Source organism: Eucyclogobius newberryi, unplaced genomic scaffold, assembly GCF_026437365.1.
Source record: "Eucyclogobius newberryi isolate DKJ021-1_F unplaced genomic scaffold, fEucNew1.0.hap1 SCAF_13, whole genome shotgun sequence".
Classification (NCBI taxonomy): domain Eukaryota; kingdom Metazoa; phylum Chordata; class Actinopteri; order Gobiiformes; family Gobiidae; genus Eucyclogobius; species Eucyclogobius newberryi.
The window spans coordinates 15,571,125-15,597,494 of record NW_027315757.1 but is presented as its reverse complement, the minus strand read 5'-3'; the positions used below and the strand labels follow the sequence as shown (position 1 = coordinate 15,597,494).

Genomic DNA, 26,370 nt, shown 5'->3' with positions numbered 1-26,370 from the left:
GTCAGAGTAGTTAGGAACAGAAAGATAAACCCACAGCTTCAGCTACGCTGCCCTAGGAGTAACTGTGCTGGGGGAAGTATGACAGCTTGAGCACTATCCTCTTCTTCTTCTGACTACTTATGCTATCAAACAATATTTATTTTTTGATTCCACTTGCAAACTGTTCACCGCCTTCTTTTCTTTCTCTCACTCCTGAGGACCTGTGGACCCAGATGCCCCTCCCCTGGTGAAGTGGTCCCTGCCCTGTGTGGACGGTCCCTCATCTGCCTGAAGAGTGGCTCCAGTTCGCCTCAGTCGGTCCCTCATCTGCCTGAAGAGTGGGTCCAGCTCGACTCAGACGGTCCCTCATCTGCCTGAATAGTGGGTCCAGCTCGCCTCTAGACGGTCCCTCTTCTGCCTGAAGAGTGGGTCCAGCTCGACTCAGACGGTCCCTCTTCTGCCTGAAGAGTGGGTCCAGCTCCAGTCTCCCTCGTGTCCGTCTGTCCGTCTGTGAGAGTCGGATCTCTCCTTCACTGGAACTCCTCCAGGTTTCTACGCTTTTTTCCCAAAGAGGTTTTTTTGTAGTTTTTCCTGGCCGAGAAGGAGAGTCTAAGGACAGAGGACCCTGGGACATCGTCCCTCGCCACCACAGACATTGTCTGACTCCCTCGCCACCACAGACATTGTTGATTCATTTCTCCCTGTGGCCCTCAGAGGCAACTGTTGTTGTGATTTTGGGCCTTACAAAAATAAATTGATTTGATTTGATTACCACCACCTACTGTAGTAGTACGTCTTAGACTTTATTATCTTTATTCTTTTAGGATTAACTAACTCATGGTAGTTGTCCGCAGTTAGAGGCGTATCATCAGCCGTCCCGTGTAGCTTCAGAGCTGTGGCATCTAGAAGCTCTTTCTTGATATGTTCTAAACTGCTGAAATGCAGGCATTAAGATGAGACTGTGGTCAAGCCGGAAAACACCGTACTCCTGAAGTGTGCTCACTGGCTTCTCCGGCCACATGTTGGATGCGTGTAGGAGAAAGGAGGGTCCTTTGGCAGGACAGGTACAAGTGGCATTCCTAGCTACCAGGCCCAGCAGCGCTCTACGGATAGACGTGCATCTTCCTTTGGTTCAGTGTGGCTTTGGACAAGAGTCTGGATTGCGTAGGTGGCACAGCATGGGCTGCACGTTGTGCCAAATGGGAGCACCTGCCACTCATAGATGGTCGGGTCCATGTCCACTTTAACATCTCGCCACAGGAAGCGCAGAAACGGTTTGTCCTTTTCCAGAAGGCGGACCTGATTGAAACATTTCCTTTCACATCCCTGCTGATGGCCACTGGGTGCTCTCTGAAGCTGAGTAGGACTCCCAAGAGGCTAGCTCCAAGCGTAGGGCCAGGATGGAGGTTTACATTCAGGCTCTGTCCGTTGAATGTGAAGGAGCAGTTAAATACTATTCAATGTTTCTGATTATTTTGCATCATGTGGTGGGAAATAAAGCATTAATAGTTAGTTTCTTTGGCTTTGGCGGGGGGAATGGGTTTGACATATCCAGCTTTAATGAGTCTGTGGATCTCTTTGGAATAGATGGAAGCTTTCTCTGGGTCTCTCACGAGATGTCTCTGTCCCATGTAACTGTGACAGCACCACCTCCTTGAGGAATTGGGTGGTGGGAGATGATGTTTCCGAAGTGGCATATCTGTTCACCCTATTTACCATTACTCTTGTGGTCTTCTCCTCCAGCATGCGAACTGCCTCTGCATTCTGCCTTGACCTGGTTATTAACTGCACCTGTATAGCAAAATATCCAATTGCCACAGTTTATCCACATGTTTCGGGGCTCAACATCTGGAGGGCTGCCAACGGTGAAAAGAAAGTGCTGTGAAGGCAACTGATGACTTAGGAGGCTTGTAGGGCCTTGGAGAGTCCATCCGAGTCGGTGTGCACTGCTGCAGGTCCGCCAGGGGGGGCGAGATGTACCGGTTCCACCGGAGCTAGCAAAATTGGATGATCCGACACAATCAGCAGCAGCGGATGGACATCCTTGATAGTAGGAAGTGGAATGTCTCTAAGGTAGCGATATTTCTCCTGCAGAGCTTGGATGGGATAAGTGTGACGGGCGAGGTTCAGTTGTGAACAGTGAAGGCTTGATTTATCTTGTAGCACTTAAGTGGCTCTGAGATAGCGAAGGATACAATAGATCCCTGGATCTCAGACATCCTATCCAATGGTACGGAGTGTGAGCTCTTCCGCCTGCCCACGAAGACCCAGCTGAAGATCAGCCTCGTTCAGAAGTATTGTGTGCTCTGCCCATCATCCAGTATGGCGTAGGTTTCAAGGACCTGGTTACCGCTCTGAAGGACGACTCGACTGAGCTTGAGTTGAACTTGGTGGCTACTGGCTGGCCGGTCGAGGTACAGGGTCTGTGACACAGAACTAGCCAGACCGGTGCCTGCTTCTGGTGTTCGGGGTTCACCAGCGGCCTAGTATTTGGGTGAGCATTCTGGACGTCCAGGTGCCTCTTCTCACACTGTCTACATTTGGCTTTTATGTTACACTTGGAAGCCTGGTGCGACCACATCTCCAGCAGAGGTGGTTTGTCTTGATCCACCGTGTCTTCTGCTCCACTGAAAGGAGTTTGAAGTTTCTGCACTGGTTCAGATAGTGCTGCGTTGTGTCGCAGAAGGGACATTACAGTTTAGGCTTGTCAGACGTCATCTCCCTTTGTGGTGGACCCGGAGTTGTTGCGGCTTCCTTTGCTGACTTAACGGGTTTATTGCCGAGGAGAACGGTAGTAGATCCCTGGGACTTGTAGACGGGGTATTGGCTCTTAGATGGTGCTGGTCTCCCTCTGGCTGGGTTGCTGTCCAAGCTCGTGTATTGTTCCCCTTGGGCTTGGACTCTGACTTCATATTCAAGCCAAGTAGCCAGACCGAGAAGGGTTGGAATGTGAGTCTGACTGTGGTTTACAAATCTGTTGAAGTTGGCTCTTAGGTCATGTAGTAACTTAGCTAAGAGGCGGGAGACGTGTGAGCCACACACGAGTTCAGTCCGACCTGGGCTTCCCTGTTGGTGCAGCATTCCAACCAGTGATCGGACCTGGAGATCAAATGACTTAAACGGTTTAATGGCCCCATATCTTATGTTGGCCCATCCATCAAATCAGAGAGGCTCTTCAAATGCTGCTAGGGTTGACCATACATCTCTGTGAGTGCTCTCATAGTGTCTGTGAATGGGTACGGGCTGTGGCAGTAGGAGTCAGCGGTGAGAAGCGCTTCCTCACATTTGATATGAGCTGTGAGTATCTGAAACATAAAGGGCACGTAACAGAGGCTGGGAGGAAAGTGGGCTCTGCTGGCAGTAGAGACCACGTCAGCAGCTGTAGAGGCCACGTCAGCAGCTGTAGAGGCCACGTCAGCAGCTGTAGAGGCCACGTCAGCAGCAGTAGAGGCCACGTCAGCAGCAGTAGGGGCCACGTCAGCAGCTGTAGAGGCCACATCAGCAGCTGTAGAGGCCACGTCAGCAGCTGTAGAGGCCACGTCAGCAGCTGTAGAGGCCACGTCAGAAGCTGTGGAGGCCTCTACAGCAGCAGTAGAGGCCACGTCAGCAGCTGTAGAGGCCACGTCAGAAGCTGTGGAGGCCTCTACAGCAGCTGTAGAGGCCACGTCAGCAGCTGTAGAGGCCACATCAGCAGCTGTAGAGGCCACGTCAGCAGCTGTAGAGGCCACGTCAGCAGCTGTAGAGGCCACATCAGCAGCAGTAGGGGCCACGTCAGCAGCTGTAGAGGCCACATCAGCAGCTGTAGAGGCCACGTCAGCAGCTGTAGAGGCCACGTCAGCAGCTGTAGAGGCCACGTCAGAAGCTGTGGAGGCCTCTACAGCAGCAGTAGAGGCCACGTCAGCAGCTGTAGAGGCCACGTCAGAAGCTGTGGAGGCCTCTACAGCAGCTGTAGAGGCCACGTCAGCAGCTGTAGAGGCCACGTCAGAAGCTGTGGAGGCCTCTACAGCAGCTGTAGAGGCCACGTCAGCAGCTGTAGAGGCCACGTCAGCAGCAGTAGAGGCCACGTCAGAAGCTGTGGAGGCCTCTACAGCAGCTGTAGAGGCCACGTCAGCAGCTGTAGAGGCCACGTCAGAAGCTGTGGAGGCCTCTACAGCAGCTGTAGAGGCCACGTCAGCAGCTGTAGAGGCCACATCAGCAGCTGTAGAGGCCACGTCAGCAGCTGTAGAGGCCACATCAGCAGCAGTAGGGGCCACGTCAGCAGCTCAGCAGCTGTAGAGGCCACATCAGCAGCTGTAGAGGCCACGTCAGCAGCTGTAGAGGCCACGTCAGCAGCTGTAGAGGCCACGTCAGCAGCAGTAGAGGCCACGTCAGCAGCTGTAGAGGCCACGTCAGCAGCTGTAGAGGCCACGTCAGCAGCTGTAGAGGCCACGTCAGCAGCAGTAGAGGCCACGTCAGCAGCTGTAGAGGCCACATCAGCAGCTGTAGAGGCCACATCAGCAGCTGTAGAGGCCACGTCAGCAGCTGTAGAGGCCACATCAGCAGCAGTAGAGGCTACGTCAGCAGCAGTAGAGGCCACGTCAGCAGCAGTAGAGGCCATGTAAGCAGCTGTAGAGGCAAAGTCAGTAGCAGCGTCAGCAGCTGTGGAGGCCACGTCAGCAGCTGTAGAGCCCTCTACAGCAGTAGAGGCCACGTCAGCAGCTGTAGAGGCCACGTCAGCAGCTGTAGAGGCCACGTCAGCAGCAGTAGAGACCACGTCAGCAGCAGTAGAGGCAACGTCAGCAGCAGTACAGGCAACGTCAGCAGCAGCAGTAGAGGCAACGTCAGTAGCAGCGTCAGCAGCTGTAGAGGCAACGTCAGCAGCTGAAGAGGCCACATCAGCCAGTATCTTTGCAGGTGTTCCACAGCAGGTTCTCGCTCATGTGGCCTTAGCATATTGACTGCAGTGGTGGCTCAGATCCAGCTCGAAGGACCAACAATTTTAATGAGGACTCTAATAACGTGATATACGAAAATATTTGGATACTGGTTAGCAATCACCGCAGGGTGCCGGGTCAGGACAGCATTGATATGTTCAGGTGATTGAAGAGAATGAGGAGACACGCCAACGGGTCAGGAGCTTTATTGAATCTCACATGTACACAGGTTGCTCTTCTTCTTTTTCTTCTTCTTGTGTTTTATGGCGGTTGATTTCCAAGTGTTACATTACCGCCAGACTTTATTCCTTTGACCTAGACTGGCAGTTGGCCGTTATTCTTTTTGGGGTTGTTGTTGTTGTTGTTGTTGTTGTTTTATGGCGGTTGACATCCGAGTGTTGCATTACCGCCAGACTTTATTCCTTTAGTCTTCAGACTTTTTGGGGTCGAAGTCCTGCCAAGACTCAATGTAGATGAGGGTATGTAGATGAGGGTATCTAAAGTAACGTTCTAGAATCTTAGAACTTTTGTGACACTGAATACTGACATCACGTGACGGTTGTTATGCAAGAATGCATAACAACCGTAATGTTCTTATGTAATCTTGCATAACAATATTACAGGGCCTCGGCCTAAGCCGTCTTCTTCTTCTTTGGCGTTTTATCGCAGTTGGTATCCAACTGTTACATTACCGCCACCTACTGTAGTTGTACGTCTTAGACTTTATTATTATTCTTTATTCTTTTAAGATTAAAACAGGACAAAGGAAGACAAACCTGGCCCTAAACCCGGACTTAACAGAACCAGTTCATCTCAGAATATGCATACTGGGTAGTTTTTCCTTCTGCTTCTTTGAATCAAAAAACAAGGCCGTTTTTATTTTACATAAATATTTTTTTATTTTACATCAATATTTCTACTGTATCACAAAATAATGTAAATGTAGTTAACAACAAACAGACAATTGGATTTGTGGATCTTTGTGAATGTGCAAAGCTTTGATTTCACTCCAAACTTTACAAATAAAAAACTTGTATTCAAACTCAAATAATGATCTGAAAGTGGGTGATAGAAAGGTCTCGTTTTTTTATGTTTTCAGAAAATATTATTCAAACCATCAAAAATGTGCTAACACAGGTAAATGTGCGAGATATTCTTTTTTTCGAAGCGTGGGACCCTCTTACAGAGACTAGAGGACTGGGCGGGCATCACTGGCACAAATCTAATCTGTTTAAGGTCCTATCTGGAAGACAGGGGGAGCCCCAAGGGTCAGTTCTGGGACCCTTTCTGTTCCACCTCTACATGCTGCCGTTAGGTCAGTTGATACGCAGTGAAAATGTGTCCTATCACAATGATGCAGACGAGTCAGATCTATGTTTCACTGTCGGCAGGTGACTATGGACCAGTGGTTTCACTCTGTCACTGCATTCAACAGATCAGTGTGTGGATGTGTGGACCGGCTTCCTGCTGGTGCCAGAGGGCCTCCTGCTGGTGCCAGAGGGCCTCCTGCTGGTGCCAGAGGGCCTCCTGCTGGTACCAGAGGGCCTCCTGCTGGTGCCAGAGTCAGTGTGTGGATGCAAAACAACTCTCTCCAGCTGAACTCAGACAAGACTCAAATCATGGTCTTTGTCCCACAGAAACACAGAGAAAGTGTTAGCGTCACCTCCTGAGTCTTGCTCTAAAACCTACAAACCAAGTTAGAAATCTGGGGGTAATAATGGACTCAGACTTGAACTTTAACAGCCACATCAAATCAATAACATCAGCAGCTTTTTACCATCCAAGTCTATGTGGATGTGCGTTTTGGCTCATCAACGGCTGATAACAACACAAATACAGCAGAATATTTGTCCTTTAACGTCATGTGTGAGTATCCAGTTCATTCCTCGGACTCTCGTTTCATTTGTTCCACCCGGTGACGTCGTAGAAAAGCGCCTTTAAAACCCGGGCCTCGTACGTGACGGTGTTTTTACCGACGTGAACGTGCGTCTCGTCCAGCGGCGACTCGATGATCGCCGGCACCTCTTTACCATAAACTGAAAAAATACAGACACAAATGCAAAAAGAAATGAAGACACTTTACAAGATCAGTCTCCAAATCCTGCTTTACACAGACACAGTAAGCGTTTAAACTAGGGCTAAACCGGGGCTAAATCAGGGCTAAACCAGTGCTAAACCGGGACTAAACCGGGGCTAAAACGGGACTAAACCAGGCCTAAACCAGGTCTAAATCAGGTCTAAACCAGGCCTAAACCAGGCCTAAACCAGGCCTAAATCAGGTTTAAACCAGAACTAAACCAGGCCTAAATCAGGACTAAACCAGAACTAAACCAGAACTCACCTTCACAGTGCTGGAGGAACTGCACACACTCCTGGACCACTGTGTCTTGCAGCAACATCATGTGTTTGGACATGTTCTCCAGCAGAGACAGGAAACAGCGTTTTGCATAGAACCACGTGTCTGTGCCCAGCTGAGAACGTACAACAGACCAGAGAACACATGAGAACGTACAACAGACCAGAGAACACATGAGAACGTACAACAGACCAGAGAACACATGAGAACGTACAACAGACCAGAGAACACATGAGAACGTACAACAGACCAGAGAACACATGAGAACGTACAACAGACCAGAGAACACATGAGAACGTACAACAGACCAGAGAACACATGAGAGAACGTACAACAGACCAGAGAACACATGAGAACGTACAACAGACCAGAGAACACATGAGAGAACGTACAACAGACCAGAGAACACATGAGAGAACGTACAACAGACCAGAGAACACATGAGAGAACGTACAACAGACCAGAGAACACATGAGAACGTACAACAGACCAGAGAACACATGAGAGAACGTACAACAGACCAGAGAACACCTTGTCATTTTGGATGTCATTTCACTTATAAATCTGAGGGTCTGACATTTTCATTGTAGATGTTATTTTAAATAATTTAATAGTATGTTATTGCTGCAAATATATATACAGTGTGATGTCCTACAGTGAAACTTTCCTCTGCACAGCGTGTTCCGTTCCTCTACACAGCGCGTTCCGTTCCTCTGCACAGCGCGTTCCGTTCCTCTGCACAGCGCGTTCCGTTCCTCTGCACAGCGCGTTCCGTTCCTCTGCACAGCGCGTTCCGTTCCTCTGCACAGCGCGTTCCGTTCCTCTGCACAGCGCGTTCCGTTCCTCTGCACAGCGCGTTCCGTTCCTCTGCACAGCGCGTTCCGTTCCTCTGCACAGCGCGTTCCGTTCCTCTGCACAGCGCGTTCCGTTCCTCTGCACAGCGCGTTCCGTTCCTCTACACAGCGTTCCGTTCCTCTGCACAGCTCGTTCCGTTCCTCTACATAGCGCGTTCCGTTCCTCTGCACAGCGCGTTCCGTTCCTCTGCACAGCGCGTTCCGTTCCTCTGCACAGCGCGTTCCGTTCCTCTGCACAGCGCGTTCCGTTCCTCTGCACAGCGCGTTCCGTTCCTCTGCACAGCGCGTTCCGTTCCTCTACACAGCGTTCCGTTCCTCTGCACAGCTCGTTCCGTTCCTCTGCACAGCGTTCCGTTCCTCTGCACAGCGCGTTCCGTTCCTCTACACAGCGTTCCGTTCCTCTACATAGCGCGTTCCGTTCCTCTGCACAGCGCGTTCCGTTTCTCTGCACAGCGCGTTCCGTTCCTCTGCACAGCGCGTTCCGTTCCTCTGCACAGCGTGTTCCACTGCACAGCGTGTTCCTCTGCACAGCGTGTTCCTCTGCACAGCGTGTTCCTCTGCACAGCGTGTTCCTCTGCACAACTCTTGTGTATTTATCCTGTGGGATGATGTTTTTGCAGCTGGAGCTCAGGCATCTGCAAAGACTATTTATATTCACAGCACGGAAAATACTCACGCCTTTAGTTTAAACCAGGCTCAGGGAAATCTCTAGACTATTGAAGCTTCATGTATTCACACATGGCCGTGCGCGATGCATCTGTGCAGTTGATCTGTGTGAATCATGGACTGACCTTCTTGTTGTACGGCTCCAGACTCTTAATGACACGAGAGATGCCAAAGTCGTAGTTCCCTTTAGCACAGTACAGCGTTCTGAGGAAGCAGAAGGCTCACGTTTAGCAGTTATATTTAGCGTTTCATGTAATACAATCCTGAAACACTCGTCATCATTTACTGTCATAAAGCTAAACAACGCTCTCCTTGTTAGTATTAAAATGTATCCGTCTCCATGGGGACAAGACGCTGCAGCATAGACGTATTATTCAGTCGATGCGGTGTTCAAAGCTCGGCTAATCCAAGAAGAACATGTCGGACAAAGTGACTTTATTTTTCCTATAGCCGTTAGCATTATCCATTAGCATAAAGCAGCAGTGAAAACTTTGCACTTTGTGAATAATCCAGAGTTTGTCCTGGGACCAACCCCAAAGTGTGAAAACCTTTTGGTGTTTTATTTGAGATCATAATTAGCATGTAAGCGTGACATCTGAGCTAAAGGCTAACGGACTTTAGCTAAAGGCTAACGGACTTTAGCTAAAGGCTAACGGATTTTAGCTAAAGGCTAACAGACTTTAGCTAAAGGCTAACGGACTTTAGCTTGTTCATAACATAAAATGCTTGATAATGACAAGAAGAATGTTACAACCCTTTGAAAAGATAGAAGTGACGCTTCTATTGCTGAATGTCTCACCCGATGACCAGGTTGACGATGCACAGGTGAAAGACCTTCTTGTCCGGGTCGTCGTATGAAATCTGCTCTTCCTCTTTCTCAATCTTCCTCATCAGCTCCTCGGCCTGAAACAGAGAGGAGCTTAACTTGAGCTAGAAAAGAACGCACTGCACCTAGAACGTCCAGAAGGCGAGCTGGAGCTCTAGAACGTCCGGAAGGCAAGCTGGAGCTCTAGAACGTCCGGAAGGCAAGCTGGAGCTCTAGAACGTCCGGAAGGCAAGCTGGAGCTCTAGAACGTCCGGAAGACGAGCTGGAGCTTTAGAACGTCCAGAAGAAGAGCTGGACTCACCTCTTCGTTCTGGCTGGTCATGATGTAGGACACGCACAGGTTTGCCAGCACCACGGCGCTCACGTTCAGGATCTGGACAAAAAGACATTTCTCTGTGAACACCATGAAAACAACACGTTTAAAAGTCATTGTTGAGGATGAAATATTGATTTGAAAAACACTCTTCTGTGGAACATGCACCACTGTGAAACAGCTTCAGGAAACATTTTAGACATATTGTGGTGGAAACAGTCGATGAATCAAGCGCATTACGTAATCGTACTTTTGTAGAATCAGTCATCAATAAATTGACTTGATTTAAAGAGAAATGGTGGAAACTAGGGCCGCACGATATATCGCTAAAGTATCGATATCGCAATAATGACACACGCTGATATTTCTCTGTATTTTTAATATAATGTACGTCTTTCCTCGCAGAAAGAAGGTCTAAAGACTTAATACTGCCACACGTCTTTATGCTTGTGTTTAAGTCTGTATTATATGTCTCCAGATAATGAGACAATAATTGTGTCGACTAATCATGATTAGTTCAATAATTGTTTCACTTCTAGAGGAAAAACTCATGCAATAATTCATGTTGCAGCAAACTAAATATATCACGACAAAAGGCAGATTTTTTTTTTTTTTTCCTTCTTATCAAGGGCAAAATTACTGTATTTTCCAGACTATAAGTCGCACCCTTTTTCATAGTTTTGGCCGATTTATACTTATATGTGATATTATTTGTTATTTTCACACTTGCATCTGCATTTCATACTCCAGTGCAACTTATATATGTTTTTTTTCTTCTCTATTATGCATTTTTTGGCTGGTGCGACTTATAGTCCGGAAAATACGGTAGTGTTAAAATATCACACTGATATTAATACTGATGCACTTCTCATATTATTATAAATATTATAATACAATATTGTGCAGCTCTATAAAAGTCGTGTGGATTTCAGCTCCACCAGGCGAGTCACTGAGCAGCATCAAACCAAATCATCCGTTCGTCGTGATTAATCAAAAAGACAAATCTGAATTAAGCCGATCGAAGCGTGAACCCGTCGCCGATGACGACGGTGTTGCTCAGATCAAAGATAAGTGAGAGTCGAGTGTGAAAAGCATGCGTCTGAGACAGAAACACACTCAGAAACACACAGCTTTACCGAGGGTTTGCATTTGCACGGACACTCCTGAATGTTACACTGCTCCATCTGAAACAACAGGCTCAGGTCAACAAGGAACACACGCGGAACACACGCGGAACACGCGCGGAACACGCGAGGAACACGCGCGGAACACGCGAGGAACACGCGCGGAACACGCGCGGAACACGCGCGGAACACGCGAGGAACACGCGCGGAACACGCGAGGAACACGCGAGGAACACGCGAGGAACACGCGAGGAACACGCGAGGAACACGCGAGGAACACGCGAGGAACACGCGAGGAACACGCGAGGAACACGCGCGGAACACGCGCGGAACACGCGAGGAACACGCGAGGAACACGCGCGGAACACGCGCGGAACACGCGCGGAACACGCGCGGAACACGCGCGGAACACGCGCGGAACACGCGCGGAACACGCGCGGAACACGCGCGGAACACGCGCGGAACACGCGCGGAACACGCGCGGAACACGCGCGGAACACGCGCGGAACACGCGCGGAACACGCGCGGAACACGCGCGGAACACGCGCGGAACACGCGCGGAACACGCGCGGAACACGCGAGGAACACGCGAGGAACACGCGAGGAACACGCGAGGAACACACGCGGAACACACGAGGAACACACGCGGAACACACGAGGAACACACGCGGAACACACGCGGAACACACGAGGAACACACGAGGAACACACGAGGAACACACGCGGAACACACGCGGAACACACGAGGAACACACGAGGAACACACGCGGAACACACGAGGAACACGCGCGGAACACGCGAGGAACACACGCGGAACACGCGAGGAACACACGCGGAACACACGAGGAACACACGCGGAACACACGCGGAACACACGCGGAACACACGAGGAACACACGAGGAACACACGAGGAACACACGCGGAACACACGAGGAACACACGCGGAACACACGCGGAACACACGAGGAACACACGCGGAACACACGAGGAACACACGCGGAACACACGCGGAACACGCGAGGAACACGCGAGGAACACGCGAGGAACACGCGAGGAACACACGAGGAACACGCGAGGAACACGCGAGGAACACAGCGGAACACGCGAGGAACACGCGCGGAACACGCGAGGAACACGCGCGGAACACGCGCGGAACACGCGAGGAACACGTGCGGAACACACGCGGAACACACGAGGAACACACGAGGAACACACGCGGAACACACGAGGAACACACGAGGAACACACGAGGAACACACGAGGAACACACGAGGAACACACGAGGAACACGCGGCCACGGAAGCCCAGACTTAAGAGAAGGGGGAGGAGTTAGTCATTACAGCCAACACTACTTAATGTGACGAAAAACATAAAACCGGTTTCACCCTCTGTTTAACCCACTTACGCTGTCGTAGTGCTCCGTTTCACCCTCTGTTTCACCCTCTGTTTCACCCTCTGTTTCACCCTCTGTTTCACCCTCTGTTTCACCCTCTGTTTCACCCCGTTTCAGCCACTCACGCTGTCGTAGTGCTTCTTGACGATGGGCTCGTAGAAGCCGATGGCCTCCTTGTACTTGTTCTGCATGAAGAGCACGTGGGCCACGTTGAGCTTCCACGTGTCGTCCTCGGTGCAGACCTCCACAGACTTATGGAAGATCTTCTCCACCATCTGGAAGTTCTCGCGGTTCCAGTAGATTTTGGCCTGAGCCATCAACACCACGATGTATCTGGAAGACACAGGCAGTACTAGTACTTCAGTACAAGTTATTCTGAGACAAGAAACTGGGATTAACCTCAGAATGTCACAAAATCTGAAAGTTCCAGGTGGTTTTGTCAAAGTAAAAGTACTCGGATACATGTGAGTGATGGCAGAGCTGCTTCAAACACATTTGCTATTGGACTTTACATTATTTGTTTATGTAAAAGGACGTTTCTTAAAGACACTAGGCATGCGTAATGATGGCAAAATACAGATTTTTAGGTTGAATACAAATATATTCTTATTTTTTCTACAAATATATTAAATACTGTGCCACAAGTAACTTTTATGGAGCTAAAGTTCCTCCCCATTCTTTGCAATAGAAAATAAACTGTTAGAAGGACACAATCATTAGAAGAGGATCTAGAAGTCTGTTCTCACTTCTCCAGCATCTGGTCGTACTCGAGCAGCGCCCTCTTCTGGCCGTCGTCGTCTCTGGCCAAACGAGCCTCCTGCAGCTTCAAAACCAGAGACAGAACGAGTCAGACTCAAGCAGCTCGACTCAATCACACGACGATGACAACGTTACAGCGCTGAAATATTACAGCGCTTCACCTGTTTGGCCACTTTGCGAAGCTGCTCTGTCAGTTTGCCGTTCATTTCATCGAACTTCCTGAAAGCCTGAAGACGGCACAGAAAACAAAAACGGTTATGAACGTGAATACAACGTTTTGAGGTATCGACACTAATTTTAGGTAAATCTTTTCTAAAACTACATGTGAAGTACTCCTAATCCGTCTGTTTGTTCGACAATATCATCACTTATCCATTCAGAAAGTTGAAACAAAGCACTATGACGGATCACCAAATAATTAAACATTTCTGGGGAAACACTTCTATCAACTGCTGTCACCATTTATCAAATAACTATGAATTAATAAGCCATAAGGATTCGTAACCCAGAACATTTTTAAATTAAGGCCCTTTTTTCAAGCGACCCATGTGTTCTGGTTCAAAATATCCCCCAAAAAGTAAAAAAAAACACATCTACATATATATTTTGGGATACGAATACTTCTTTTTACCTCTTCTGGTGCCGTTTGGCAGGTGAGCAACGCATCCAAGAACTCGTACATGTACTGTGGAAAGAAGGAGAGGAATTTAAACAGCAGAACATACGTGTGCGGGGCAAAGGTTCATCGCGTTGTCACTCACGGGAGAGAGGAATTTGTAGGTGAGATGGGCATTCTCTGCCAGGACGTCCGCTGCCAGGTCGAAATACTGAAGGGGCGAGAGGAGCACAGCAGGGGGCGCCATTTAGCACATGGTTTAATTAAACAGACTCGGGTCCTGGGGAGGTTTCCAGTGAGACTCGAACCACAGGAAGTCCAGACGGTGACAGTTCCTGCCGCTTCACAAGATGGTGGAACATGCCGACCTACAAAACCACTGGAGGGCTACACTAGATACTACAGAGGGATTAAAGGAACCATTTGTATAAAAGCAAAAATATAATAAACATGTATAATAAACTTGACTTTCCCTAATCGTTATCTTGCTCCCTGTTGTATTTCGATTGATTCTGGCACGTTTCACTTAATTCAGTTTTGTACTGCAACTGAGACACGAGTGCTCAGAAAGTGTCCGTTTTCACCTACACCCTAGCCCCGCCCACTGCTCTGTGCCCAGATGAGATGCTTCCAAAATGTGAACTCTGAGTGACACATGTAGAGCTCTAAAATGTCACGTGGACCATTTTCCAAAACAAAAACATGTAATGAAATGTCACTGAGAAGAGGCGGGGCTTATCACTATGAGGAGGCGTGGCTTATCACTATGACGAGGCGGGGCTTATCACTATGACGAGGCGGGGCTAACATCAGGACGTCTTTTGGAGTTTTCTTTTCTTCAGCCGTTATTATTAACCTAAAATCTTGATGTACTTATGTTACTGTTCACAGTAGAGTGTACTTCACATGTGGTAAGCGTGTACCTCGTGTTTGCAGTCATGTATTTCACGTGTGGTAAGCGTGTACCTCGTGTTTGCAGTAGTGTGTACTTCATGTGTGGTAAGCGTGTACCTTGTGTTTGCAGTAGTGTGTACTTTATGTGTGGTAAGCGTGTACCTCGTGTTTGCAGTAGAGTGTACTTCACGCGTGTACCTCGTGTTTGCAGTAGTGTGTACTTTACGTGTGTGCCTCGTGTTTGCACTATCGTGTACTTCACGTGTGGTAAAAGTGTACCTCGTGTTTGCAGTAGTGTGTACTTTACGTGTGTGCCTCGTGTTTGCACTATCGTGTACTTCACGTGTGGTAAAAGTGTACCTCGTGTTTGCAGTAGTGTGTACTTCACGTGTGGTAAACGTGTACCTCGTGTTTGCAGTAGTGTGTACTTCACGCGTGTACCTCGTGTTTGTAGTAGTGTGTACTTTACGTATGTACCTCGTGTTTGCAGTAGTGTGTACTTCACGCGTGTACCTCGTGTTTGCAGTAGTGTGTACTTCACGTGTGGTAAACGTGCACCTCGTGTTTGCAGTAGTGTGTACTTCACGCGTGTACCTCGTGTTTGCAGTAGTGTGTACTTCACGTGTGGTAAACGTGTACCTCGTGTTTGCAGTAGTGTGTACTTCACGCGTGTACCTCGTGTTTGTAGTAGTGTGTACTTTACGTATGTACCTCGTGTTTGCAGTAGTGTGTACTTCACGCGTGTACCTCGTGTTTGCAGTAGTGTGTACTTCACGTGTGGTAAACGTGTACCTCGTGTTTGCAGTAGTGTGTACTTCACGCGTGTACCTCGTGTTTGCAGTAGTGTGTACTTCACGTGTGGTAAACGTGTACCTCGTGTTTGCAGTAGTGTGTACTTCACGCGTGTACCTCGTGTTTGCAGTAGTGTGTACTTCACGTGTGGTAAACGTGTACCTCGTGTTTGCAGTAGAGTGTACTTCACGTGTGTACCTCGTGTTTGTAGTAGTGTGTACTTTACGTATGTACCTCTTGTTTGCAGTAGTGTGTACTTCACGCGTGTACCTCGTGTTTGCAGTAGTGTGTACTTCACGTGTGTACCTCGTGTTTGCAGTAGAGCAGCAGCAGGTTTCCGAAGGTGACCGGGGGGAAGGTCGGCTGCTGCAGGAGGAAGGCCAGCTTCTCGAACCCTTCGCTGGGCTTGGAGTCCATGTGCAGCAGGGCCTGGTTATGCAGCGTCACCGGGTCCAGCTCCTTCACACATAACAACACCAAGTTATGACATCACGGTGGTCTGAGTGGAAGAGACGGTACAGAGGTTATAACATCACGGTGGTCTGAGTGGAAGAGGCGATACAGATGGTTGTCCACTAGGGGGCGGTAAATACCTCGGTACAGTATTGCAGATAAAAAGATGATTTGTGTTTTCAACCTCTGAGCGACGGCGACAAAACAAGCCTGACATTTTCACGACATAAACGGCCTCGATAAAACGCCTTTTCTCTCTCTCAAACCGCGCGCCGTTTTTCACACGTCGGTCACAAATCGGCGTCTGAAGGTCGTCGGCGTACGTTAAATTAGGCGTTCTCTTCTGGACCGAAACGGAATGGAATGAATTTGTCTTTCACACACAACACGTTTACATAAATCAGCGGCAGAAACGAGCAGGGGCGATTGTGGGAGGAGCTCAGTACTGGTGGGAGGAGTTCAAAGTAACAGTGGGCGGTTGTGATGAGAGTGAAAATGATGAAAAGGAAGCGTTACCTCTTCGCATCGGGGCGGCATGTCCGTCAGAGCCTCCTGAGCGCCTTTCACTGAACAGAGAACATCAGACACGTTACGAGTTCGTCATTGCTCCATGTTCCACACTACCGGGTTTTAAAGTGCATATATTTCAGATTTTATTGCGCAATTTTCCTTGCGCGTACGTTATAATAGGTATTTCCACAACTGTTACCTAGCAACCGCTCGTAAACAAGGGCCAACATCCATATAGACTGCAAAATATGTATGAATTTGATGAACGGATAGCACCTTAAATCTGTTTCATTATTGTTAAACTGTTATGTCAGTTGTGTGTAACTGGACCTGGAATTTCCGACGCTTATTGAAAAGGATCACAAAAGGATTCCGTTAAAGAACATGGCTCTACTTCTTGTAATGTTCAACTTTTGTTTTCATTTTTCTTCATAAACTGCCACTTGAATGGTGTAAAATGATACATATTTACCACGGGTCTGTCCCAACAAACGAGTTAATAATGAGAAAAACATACGCCCTTTAAACGATTATGAAGCATTAGACGGAGTGAAACATTGATGAGATGATTGATTGATTTCCTGTGTTTGTATCCGGGCCCGTATAACCTATAAGGAGTTACACGTCAGATCTGTGGAGCGGCGAGCGCACTCACAGCTTAAAAGAATGCAGGTTTGTCATGTTTTATCGGTCCTAGTATCGACCGATTTCGTACGAAATATTAAAAAACAGATATTATTTAGTTCCAATATTTTTTCAAACTCGCTGCGTTTCATCCACCAACGCCAACAATCTGCCGCCGTTCTGGGGAGTCGACTCATCATTATTTCAGTCGTCTGGTTTTTAGATTAGTCCAAAGGTTTGTGCGTTTGAAATGATTTAAATAAAATGTTAACCTGAATACAGTCAGATCTGCCAAGACGACCGCTTGATATAAAATTCAAACCGCTTAAAATATTTTAGTAAAAAGTAATTAAAGTGCGCACTACGCCTCGATTTTATCCCCGACATAAATATTAAAGGGGTCACATTTTACTCAAAGTTTGATTGATTCCTGCATGTTGGAGTTAATGCTGTTTTGTCCTGACACTGAGGCGTACGTCTTTACTTTCATTGGTCATTTCAATAATTGATTACCGTTAGTTACAGCCACTTTAACCATGATGTAATTATTATTGCTCATCGTTGAATGTTGCACCAAAGCAAGTTCCAGTCTGACAACGAAAATAAACCTTTTCTGATTCTGACAAAAGGCTCTATTTATGTCTTTAATTTGGTCGACGTTTTCCTTTTATGGACGCTATTTTTAGAGCTTCTGACCATTTAAAACATGGTTAATTGTAGTTTTGAATTGTTAATGGTTTTAATTGAAACCCAGAGTCCAAACTAGAGCTCCCCCTACAGGAGTGTTTCAGGAGGCGGTAAACAGAGATAAAGAGTCTCACGGTTCTTGAGCTGGTACTGAATGGCTGCTTTCAGGTTAAAGGCCTCGATGAGCGCCGTCTGGTGCAGCACCAGAGTGTTGCCCACGCTGTGGTAATCGATGCCCTCTGTGGTCATGCACACACTCAGCTCTGGAACAGACACACGCACGCTTTATCACCATTGTGGAATACAGACATGATCCAGAATACTGTTCCTGAAGGATATCCAGAATGCGGTCATGTGATGCCAGGCAGGAGGGGCTTACTTGGGTGGGAGGGGCTTACCTGGGTGCTCTCTGATCCCTTGCTCGATGATTTCACTGATGTATTTCAAAGCCTGGGTGTAATTCTTCAGGCTGTAGTAGCACAGAGCGATGTTGTAGGACAGAGCTGTGAAAACACACAAGGTTCAGCTAGTAAGAGAGTGTCAACTAATTATAGAGTTTAGAGGGCAAATCATGATTTTTTTTAATGAACATTAACTTTGCCATTGAAAATGATTTCAGTCCCTCGTGACTCTTACCGGGCACGTTCCCCAGGACCTGCAGGGCCGAACTGAACTTCTTACACGCCTCCTCGTACTTCCCGTCGATGTAGAGCAGGCAGCCGGTGTTGAAGATGTAGTCGGGGTCGTCCTGGGGCAACTGCTCCAGCAAAGCCTGCAGGTCAGACGGTTCAGAGCGGGGAAGAAGGTTAGCTCCGGAGCGCGTGGAGAGAAGAGATAAAACTACAATCTTGTACTTAAAGTTTGTGTGACCTTTGACAAAACATGATTATATTTCAGATTTCACAAAATGTTGCTTATTCGTCCCCGGTTAGGCCATTATGATGTAGATCGTACAGATAATATGACTGAATAACACAATATTTTGTTGAGCGATGGTTTAAACTGTCAGTTGAGTTAAGTGTCGCACATTGATGACATCACAGAGGGATTCTGTTTAGAACGCAGCTCTACTTTCTGTAGTTTGATTTGTCTAAATGTCTTCACAAACTGCAACTTAACGGAAGTAAAACTAGGATGAAGATTTTATATATTTTGGACTTTAACAAAACATTTGACAGATTGTACCTTTTATTTAGATATATTGCATACTTGACCACAAAATTGTACTGTTTGTGCAGCTCAAGTACAATTTTGAGGTTAGAAAATGCCCGCTCCATTCTTTGTAAAAAAAAAATCATCGTAAAGACACAAACCCATTCATTTTAAAAGGAGAAACATGTCCCAAATATGTGACATTTTGAGGTATTTTACACATAAAAAGGCCTTATTTGTTCATGAAAACGTGGTGAAAATGGTGTGATGCAGTGAATGTCAGACGGCTGGAGATTGTGTTTTAGTTTGTACCTTGGCCGCAGAATAATCCTCTTCACAGTGTTTGATGCTCGCCTGTAATTTCACCATCTGCGCCAAAAATAAGGCAAACGTTTAGACAGGGAACATGCCAGCGTCTCGTGTCACAGATTCACGTTCAAACCGCTGCGTCGTCACGGGAGCGAAGGCGCCGGTGTCTTAGCTCGAGTCGTAGAAGATGTCTACGTGTCGTGTCACAGATTCACGTTCAAACCGTTGCGTCGTACTATAGTTTGGTAAATGGACTTCAGCATATGGCGTGTACCTCGGGGCGCAGTTTCTCACTCCTGTAATTAATGTTTTTTTGTAAACAGACCGCGCGGCTCAGCAAAACGCCAGATCATTTTTCATGTTTTTAATTACGTTTAGTGTCACTGCAGCTCAGGGCGAAACGGGCGTCAAGGAAAGAATCACAATAAGCCCAGAGATATTTGATATGTTTGCCGTCATTTTGCAGCCTTTTTCATCATATGCTCATCAAAAATAAAGGCAGGATGTAAGTTTTAAGGTGGAGTGTGCGATGAAATGTGAAACAAAACGGTATGAAATGGAAGATGGATACGTCGTTACAGATTGTGGAACATTCCAGGCAAAGCAAGCGTAACCAATGCACCATAATGACCTAATGTTTCTATAGTTTAAGTTTAAACATGATGTAACGGTCCCATTCTATAAGGTTATTTTTTAACAATCAGACACGGCGGGACATTAAACTGACGCACATTCAACGTTTTTCTGAAAGTACGTCTTTACAGGAATAAAATTATTATTTCTTTCGATGTAGCTTAAATAAAACGTATAATTGCGGCTGATTTATCCTAAAACGTGTAACAAAAAATGAGCTCCAGTTCAAACTGAAGCTGCTTCTGAACCTTCACAAGCGACGCAGCAATAAAAACTAAATCACAATCTAAATCCTGCTTAGATTTTCTCTGGTAAATATAAGTCAGAGTAAAACTGGTGATCTGACACTAGTTTGGGCTTGTTTTTATTTATTTTTTATTTTATCTTATCTTATTTATTTTTATTTATCTTATTTATCATATTTATTGTATTTAATTTTATTTATTGTATTTATTTTATCATTATTTATTGTGCTGTTGTTGTGTTCTTGCTTTTTTTGTTGTTCTATATTCTGATAAATAACATATACATATAAAATTGTATTTTGAGCTTATTTCTTTTTAATAATTTTATTTCTTCTTATAATCTTGATTTTATGTTTTTAACTGAAACATGGCTTGACAAAAACACAGGAAATGTAGTTCTGATAGAATCTGCTCCACCCAACTTTACGTTTGAATCTGAAACACGAGAAAACAAAAAAGGGGGTGGAGTCTGTGCTGTCTTTAGAGATGAAATAATTACCCGCAGGTTGTCTTTTGGGGTGTTTTAAACATTTGAGTATGTATCCTTTAAAATGGAGCTAAAACGGTCTCCATCCATTCTCTTCATTGTTTTATACAAGCCTCCCCAGCACTGCCAAAGTTTTATTGATGATTTTACTGAGATGCTTTCAGTCATATGCACAGACTTTGATGGTTTGGTCATTACAGGTGATTTCAATGTGCATGTTGATAATATTTGTGACAGAAACGCTAAAGAGCTTGATGCTGTCCTTGAAACCTTCAGTCTTACTCAGCATGTGAGAGGCCCCACCCACAGCAAAGGACACACTCTAGATCTCATAATTACAAAGGGGGTAAATATTTCAAATGTTAATGTGATCGATGTTGCTCTGTCTGATCATTTCTGTGTCTTCTTTGACCTGTCTGTTTCTCCCAAACCTCCGGTTGGTCCTGCAGTTGTTCAGAGGAGACACATAAGTGATGGCACAGGTGCACTGTTTATGGAAATGATAAACTTCGAAAATGTCTCATGTTCTAATGTAAATGATTTGTTGAACTCTGTTACATCTAGTGTTTTGAATGTTCTGGACACCATCGCCCCTATAAAGGCTAAAATGGTTAAAAATAAGCAGAAGGCGCCGTGGAGAAATGATGATTCGGTCAGGGCACAGAAAAGGGAGTGCCGCAGGGCCGAACGGAAATGGCGCAAGTCAAAGCTCCAGGTTCAAAAAGAGATTTACAAAGAAAAGCTGAATATGTACAACCTAATCTTATGTAGAACTAGGGAAAGATATTTTTCTGAAATAATTGGAAGCTGCAGTAACAACTCGCGTGTCCTGTTTGCCACAGTAAACAGATTAACAAACCCTCCAGCTCAGCTGCCGTTAGAACTCATTTCCACATCCAAGTGTAATGAGTTTGCATTATTCTTTAATGACAAAGTTCAGGGCATTAAAAATGCTATAAATCCCACAATGCAAAAAATTACCCTAAAACCACCAAGACACTTAGAGCTGACTCACTTTGCACCAGTAACTGACAAAACTGTCAATGAGATCATCACCAGTCTGAGTTCATCTACATGCTGCCTTGATGTGTTACCCACCAAATTTCTAAAGTCTGTGCTGAACAGTTTGTTAGCACCACTCACTCACATAGTTAACATGTCGCTTCAATCTGGAACATTCCCAATGTCTTTGAAAACTGCGGTCATAAAGCCTCTCCTAAAGAAGAGCAGTCTTGATGCCGCAGTACTGAGTCATTACCGGCCCATCTCTAATCTGCCATTTTGGGGCAAAGTCCTTGAAAAGGTTGTTTACCAACAGCTCACAGATTTCCTCTTAATAAACAACTCATTTGATGTTTTTCAGTCAGGTTTTAGACCTCATCACAGCACTGAGACTGCTCTTGTCAAGGTGACAAATGACATCCGCCTGAACACTGACACGGGCAAAGCCTCAGTCTTAATTCTGTTAGATCTGAGTGCTGCTTTTGACACTGTCGATCATGGGATCCTCTTACAGAGACTAGAGGACTGGGTGGGCATCACTGGCACTGCCCTAAACTGGTTAAGGTCCTATCTGGAAGACAGGAAGTACTTTGTTGAAATTGGTAGCTGTGTCTCAGACCACATGACCCTGACCTGTGGAGTGCCCCAAGGGTCAGTCCTGGGTCCCCTTCTGTTCAACCTCTACATGCTGCCGTTGGGTCAGTTGATACGCAGTGAAAATGTGTCCTATCACAATTATGCAGACGACACTCAGATCTATGTTTCACTATCGGCAGGTGAATATGGACCAGTAGATTCACTCTGTCACTGCATCCAACAGATCAGTTTGTGGATGCAAAACAACTTTCTCCAGCTGAACTCAGACAAGACTGAAATAATCGTTTTTGGCCCACAGAAACAAAGAGAAAGTGTTAGCGGTCACCTCCAGAGTCTCGCTCTAAAACCTACAAACCAAATTAGAAATCTGGGGGTAATAATGGACTCAGACTTGAACTTTAATAGCCACGTCAAATCAATAACATCAGCAGCTTTTTACCATCTAAAAAACATTGCCAAAATCAAAAATATAGTGTCAAAAGCAGATTTAGAGAGACTTGTACATGCGTTTGTCTCCAGTAGATTAGACTACTGTAACGGCCTGCTCACTGGCCTCTCCAAACGAGCTGTAAAACAGCTGCAGTACATCCAGAACGCTGCTGCTCGGGTCCTGACTAGAACCAGGAAGTATGATCACATTAGTCCTGTTCTCAGGTCTCTGCACTGGCTCCCTGTGGCTCAGAGAATAGACTTTAAAGCAGCTCTGCTTGTGTACAAGTCTCTCCATGGCCTAGCACCAAAGTACATCTTGGATATGTTAGTGCCATATGAACCATCTCGGACTCTGAGGACCTCAGGGACCGGCCTCCTGCTGGTGCCCAGAGTCAGGACAAAACATGGGGAATCTGCGTTTCAGTTTTATGCAGCTAAAATCTGGAACAGTCTTCCTGAAGATGTGAGACAGGCTTCTACTCTGACAATGTTCAAATCTAAGCTAAAAACTGTTTTGTTTAGCTGCGCATATGACTAAAAGGATTTTTTCTTTGCACTCTTCTCTTTTGTTTGTGATTTTATTAGTTTAGAAAATCAGTTGGATTGATAATTTTTAATTTAGTTAATTTTATTGTATTTCTGTAATTTCTTTGTGATTTGAATGCATTTTTCCTGCTGTGAAGCACTTTGAATTGCCTTGTGTATGAAATGTGCTCTACAAATAAACTTGCCTTGCCTTGCCTTGCCTTGCCTTTAGATTCATGGACTTTCAAAATAAAGTCCAGGTATAATCTATATAAAAGTCCTATTCACTTTTTAACTTCTATTTTATGTGAATTTGTGTATTTTCTGTTTTGGAGGTCAAACTGAGCCTGATTCATCCCAGTTTGACTGACGTGACTGAACAGAAGAGAGTTATGACTTTATTTTAATATTTAACACGTTCAGCAGCTCATAGTTTATTTTTAACACATAAAAAGGAATAATTAATAAATAAAAAGTCTAAGGTTTTGTCCTGGAGCATAAATGATGACGAGCTGTTCGTGTCACGCTCTGGATTACAACTGCATCATCAACAAACTGATTCAAGAATGTTCAACAGAAAAAAGTTATTTCAGAGTTTTTTGTTAAAATAAAATAATTAAAAAAAGAGAGAGAAAAGAAACGCAGCTTTATGATAAAAAACCCTAACCCTATTTCTAGAAGAGTTTGTCCAGTGTTGAGAGAAGAGAAGTAAGCCCTGATTGGCCGGCAGACATACCTTGGTGTGGCTGCTGGGCGTGTCCAGGGCGAAGGACGCCTTGGTTGCCTCGGGATACGCCCCGGCCTTGTACAGCGACTGGGCGTAGTACACTTTGTAGTCCTCCACGTCCGGGTGCAGCGTCGTGAGCTGCTCGTAGCACTCGGCGGCGCTGGAGAAGTCCTGCAGCTGGTAGTAACAGTATCCTAGCAACGAGAGCGCCGCGCGGGACTGCAACAGCGCCACCAGCAGGTCAGTTTAAACATGGTTAAGATTTCTAATGTATTCATATATTTTCTTATTTTTTAGTTATTATTAGATTATTTACTTTTAATCATTTGTTTCTTCTACTGGTCGAATACTTTTAATTCTGAAATCTGAATTTAGACATTTGGTCAAATTTGGCTCAAGTACCGTATTTTCCGGACTATAAGATATCACACCTTTTTTCATAGTTTTGGCCCGGGGTGCGATTTATACTTATATTTATACTTATACTCCGGAGCTACTTGTATGTGATATTATTTGTTATTTTCACACTTGCAACCGCATTTCATACTCCAGTGCAATTTATATGTTTTTGTCTTCTCAATTATGCATTTTTTGGCTGGTGCGACGTCCGGAAAATACGGTAATCCCGGACAGACAGAAAGTCAGTACATTGTTGCAACAAGTGTTACATAAAGAACACTTTAAAGACCTCACCTTGGTGTGTTTCTGTAGTTGTCCGTTCAGGATGTGAATGGCGTCCACATACTGACTTTCTTTAATCTAAAACACAAACGTTACAAAGGTAAGATGTTTAATTTAATGTTGTTGCATGTTGACTCCGAAACAGTTTCCCATAATCAGAAAAAGATAACGATGCTTCCATAGTTACTCCAAAACAAGCTGAGCAATAAACTGGGATTAAAAAATGTTAGCAACTGTGGGTTTGCTTTTTTAAATTTAACTTTATTTATTTTTTGGGCGTACGGATTGAGAATGTATTTGAATGAGATTGTTTATTGTGGTTGTTACTTGTCTGCGTCAATGTATTTGTATTTTATTTAATCTCTCTCTGTCCAAACTGCTTTAATTTCAAGAGTTTTTGGCTTGATTTGTCATAAATATATAGTTAGAGGTAACTTTAAAAATATAATAGTAAATTTGAATATTTAGCCTTTTATTTTTTGGTGAAATGAGGGAATAAATTACATATATTTTGCATTCAAAAAAAGCAACGATAAATTACCAGAAAACAATAAAAACAGTTCCATAAAACAGACAAAATAAAGACATAAACTTATACAAAATGTAGTCAATAATATTATTAAAAATTGTAATAATATTATATACGGATTGCCTGGACACAAAGCCTCAGCGTGAACTTATGGGAAACACTGGAAAACATGGATCATCAGCAGAAGGTGGTGTTTTGTATCTTAGCTTTAGCGTGTTAGCATGTTAGCTCGGGGCTCGGTGGCTAACGCGGAGCTAAAACCGTCACATTTTACCAGTTTGTAGATCGTGGCCGTGTATTCTCCGTCCTTTATGGCCGTCATGGCGTCAGACGAGGTGTTACAGCGGCTAAAAGTGAGAAGAACGTGGTTTATTCGCGCAAAATGTCCCAAAAAACCCCACAAGAGCGTCCGTTTAGTCCAGAGTGTCTCACCCGCAGAGCTGCACCGGGAGGAAGCTTCACCCACGGCAGCGCCTCCACGTACAACACGCTTCAAAGCAAATACTCGCGCAGAAAAGAACATTCAAATTCTACAGCTACATGTGTATACTTTCTGCGAGTGCCGTTGCCATGACGACGATGTCTCAGAGCGGAGCGTAACCGCGACATTCTTCTTCTTCTTGTGCTTTTCTGGCGGGTGGAAACAACGTTTAGCTGCATGTTGCGCCCCCTGCTGTACCGGAGTGTCTACGTTTCTACACGAACTTTACATCGGCTTTAACAGTTTTGTTTCCTCTTAAAAATTGTAATTACATCTTAAACTCCCCTTCTGTAATATGCGATGTATTATTTAAACTAAACGCTTCCTCTCTCCACATATTAGCTCCTGCGGTGACTTGTTCCACCGTGTCTGGCTCTGCTCCACACTCACGTCACACTCTAAGATATTCACTTTACTCCAGAGGTAAATAAAAAGTAATAATAAATTAATAAAAAGAAATTCCCCTCCTAAAACGCGGAGACTCGATCCAAGTTCCAGAATCCAGAACACAAATAAACTCAACATCCAAGAGCTCGTCCGGACACGTTCCGCGAAGCAACGACGTGCAATTTATCACAGTTAAAGTATGAAATAAAACACTTCAGGTTGAATAAAACTGTCACGATTTGGCAAATGAAGTTAACATGACATTTTCATCAATTAGATCTTGACAAAAACTTATTTTAGTCTAGATGGATGAAAGACCATTAAAATTAAATATAAATATAAAAATAAACATCCATCCATCCATCTTCTCCTGCTTATCCAGGGCCGGGTCGCAGGGGCTCCAGTCTAAGCAGGGACTCCCAC

General features: G+C 45.5%; 1 protein-coding gene across 2 annotated transcripts; it reads right to left on the bottom strand.

The window, feature by feature from the left end:
• Positions 1-5,908: 5,908 nt before the first annotated feature.
• ift70 (intraflagellar transport 70) lies at positions 5,909-25,469 on the bottom strand. 2 transcript variants are annotated; one of them, XM_072442689.1, is made up of 20 exons: positions 25,354-25,469; positions 24,563-24,628; positions 23,879-24,088; positions 19,225-19,281; positions 18,397-18,532; positions 18,159-18,263; positions 17,895-18,023; positions 16,456-16,505; positions 15,793-15,945; positions 13,946-14,011; positions 13,816-13,869; positions 13,346-13,411; positions 13,172-13,248; positions 12,551-12,758; positions 11,044-11,091; positions 9,896-9,967; positions 9,568-9,671; positions 8,894-8,972; positions 7,234-7,363; positions 5,909-6,928 (listed from the first exon to the last, which is right to left on the bottom strand). In XM_072442689.1, exons 1-20 carry the CDS (start codon positions 25,399-25,401, stop codon positions 6,792-6,794), a joined length of 1,995 nt encoding a protein of 664 aa, XP_072298790.1. In that variant the 5' UTR covers positions 25,402-25,469; the 3' UTR covers positions 5,909-6,791. The 2 variants fall into 2 exon arrangements, with proteins under 2 accessions (XP_072298790.1, XP_072298791.1); XM_072442690.1 differs by lacking the exon at positions 11,044-11,091 and having other exon boundaries at positions 6,685-6,928.
• Positions 25,470-26,370: the final 901 nt, after the last annotated feature.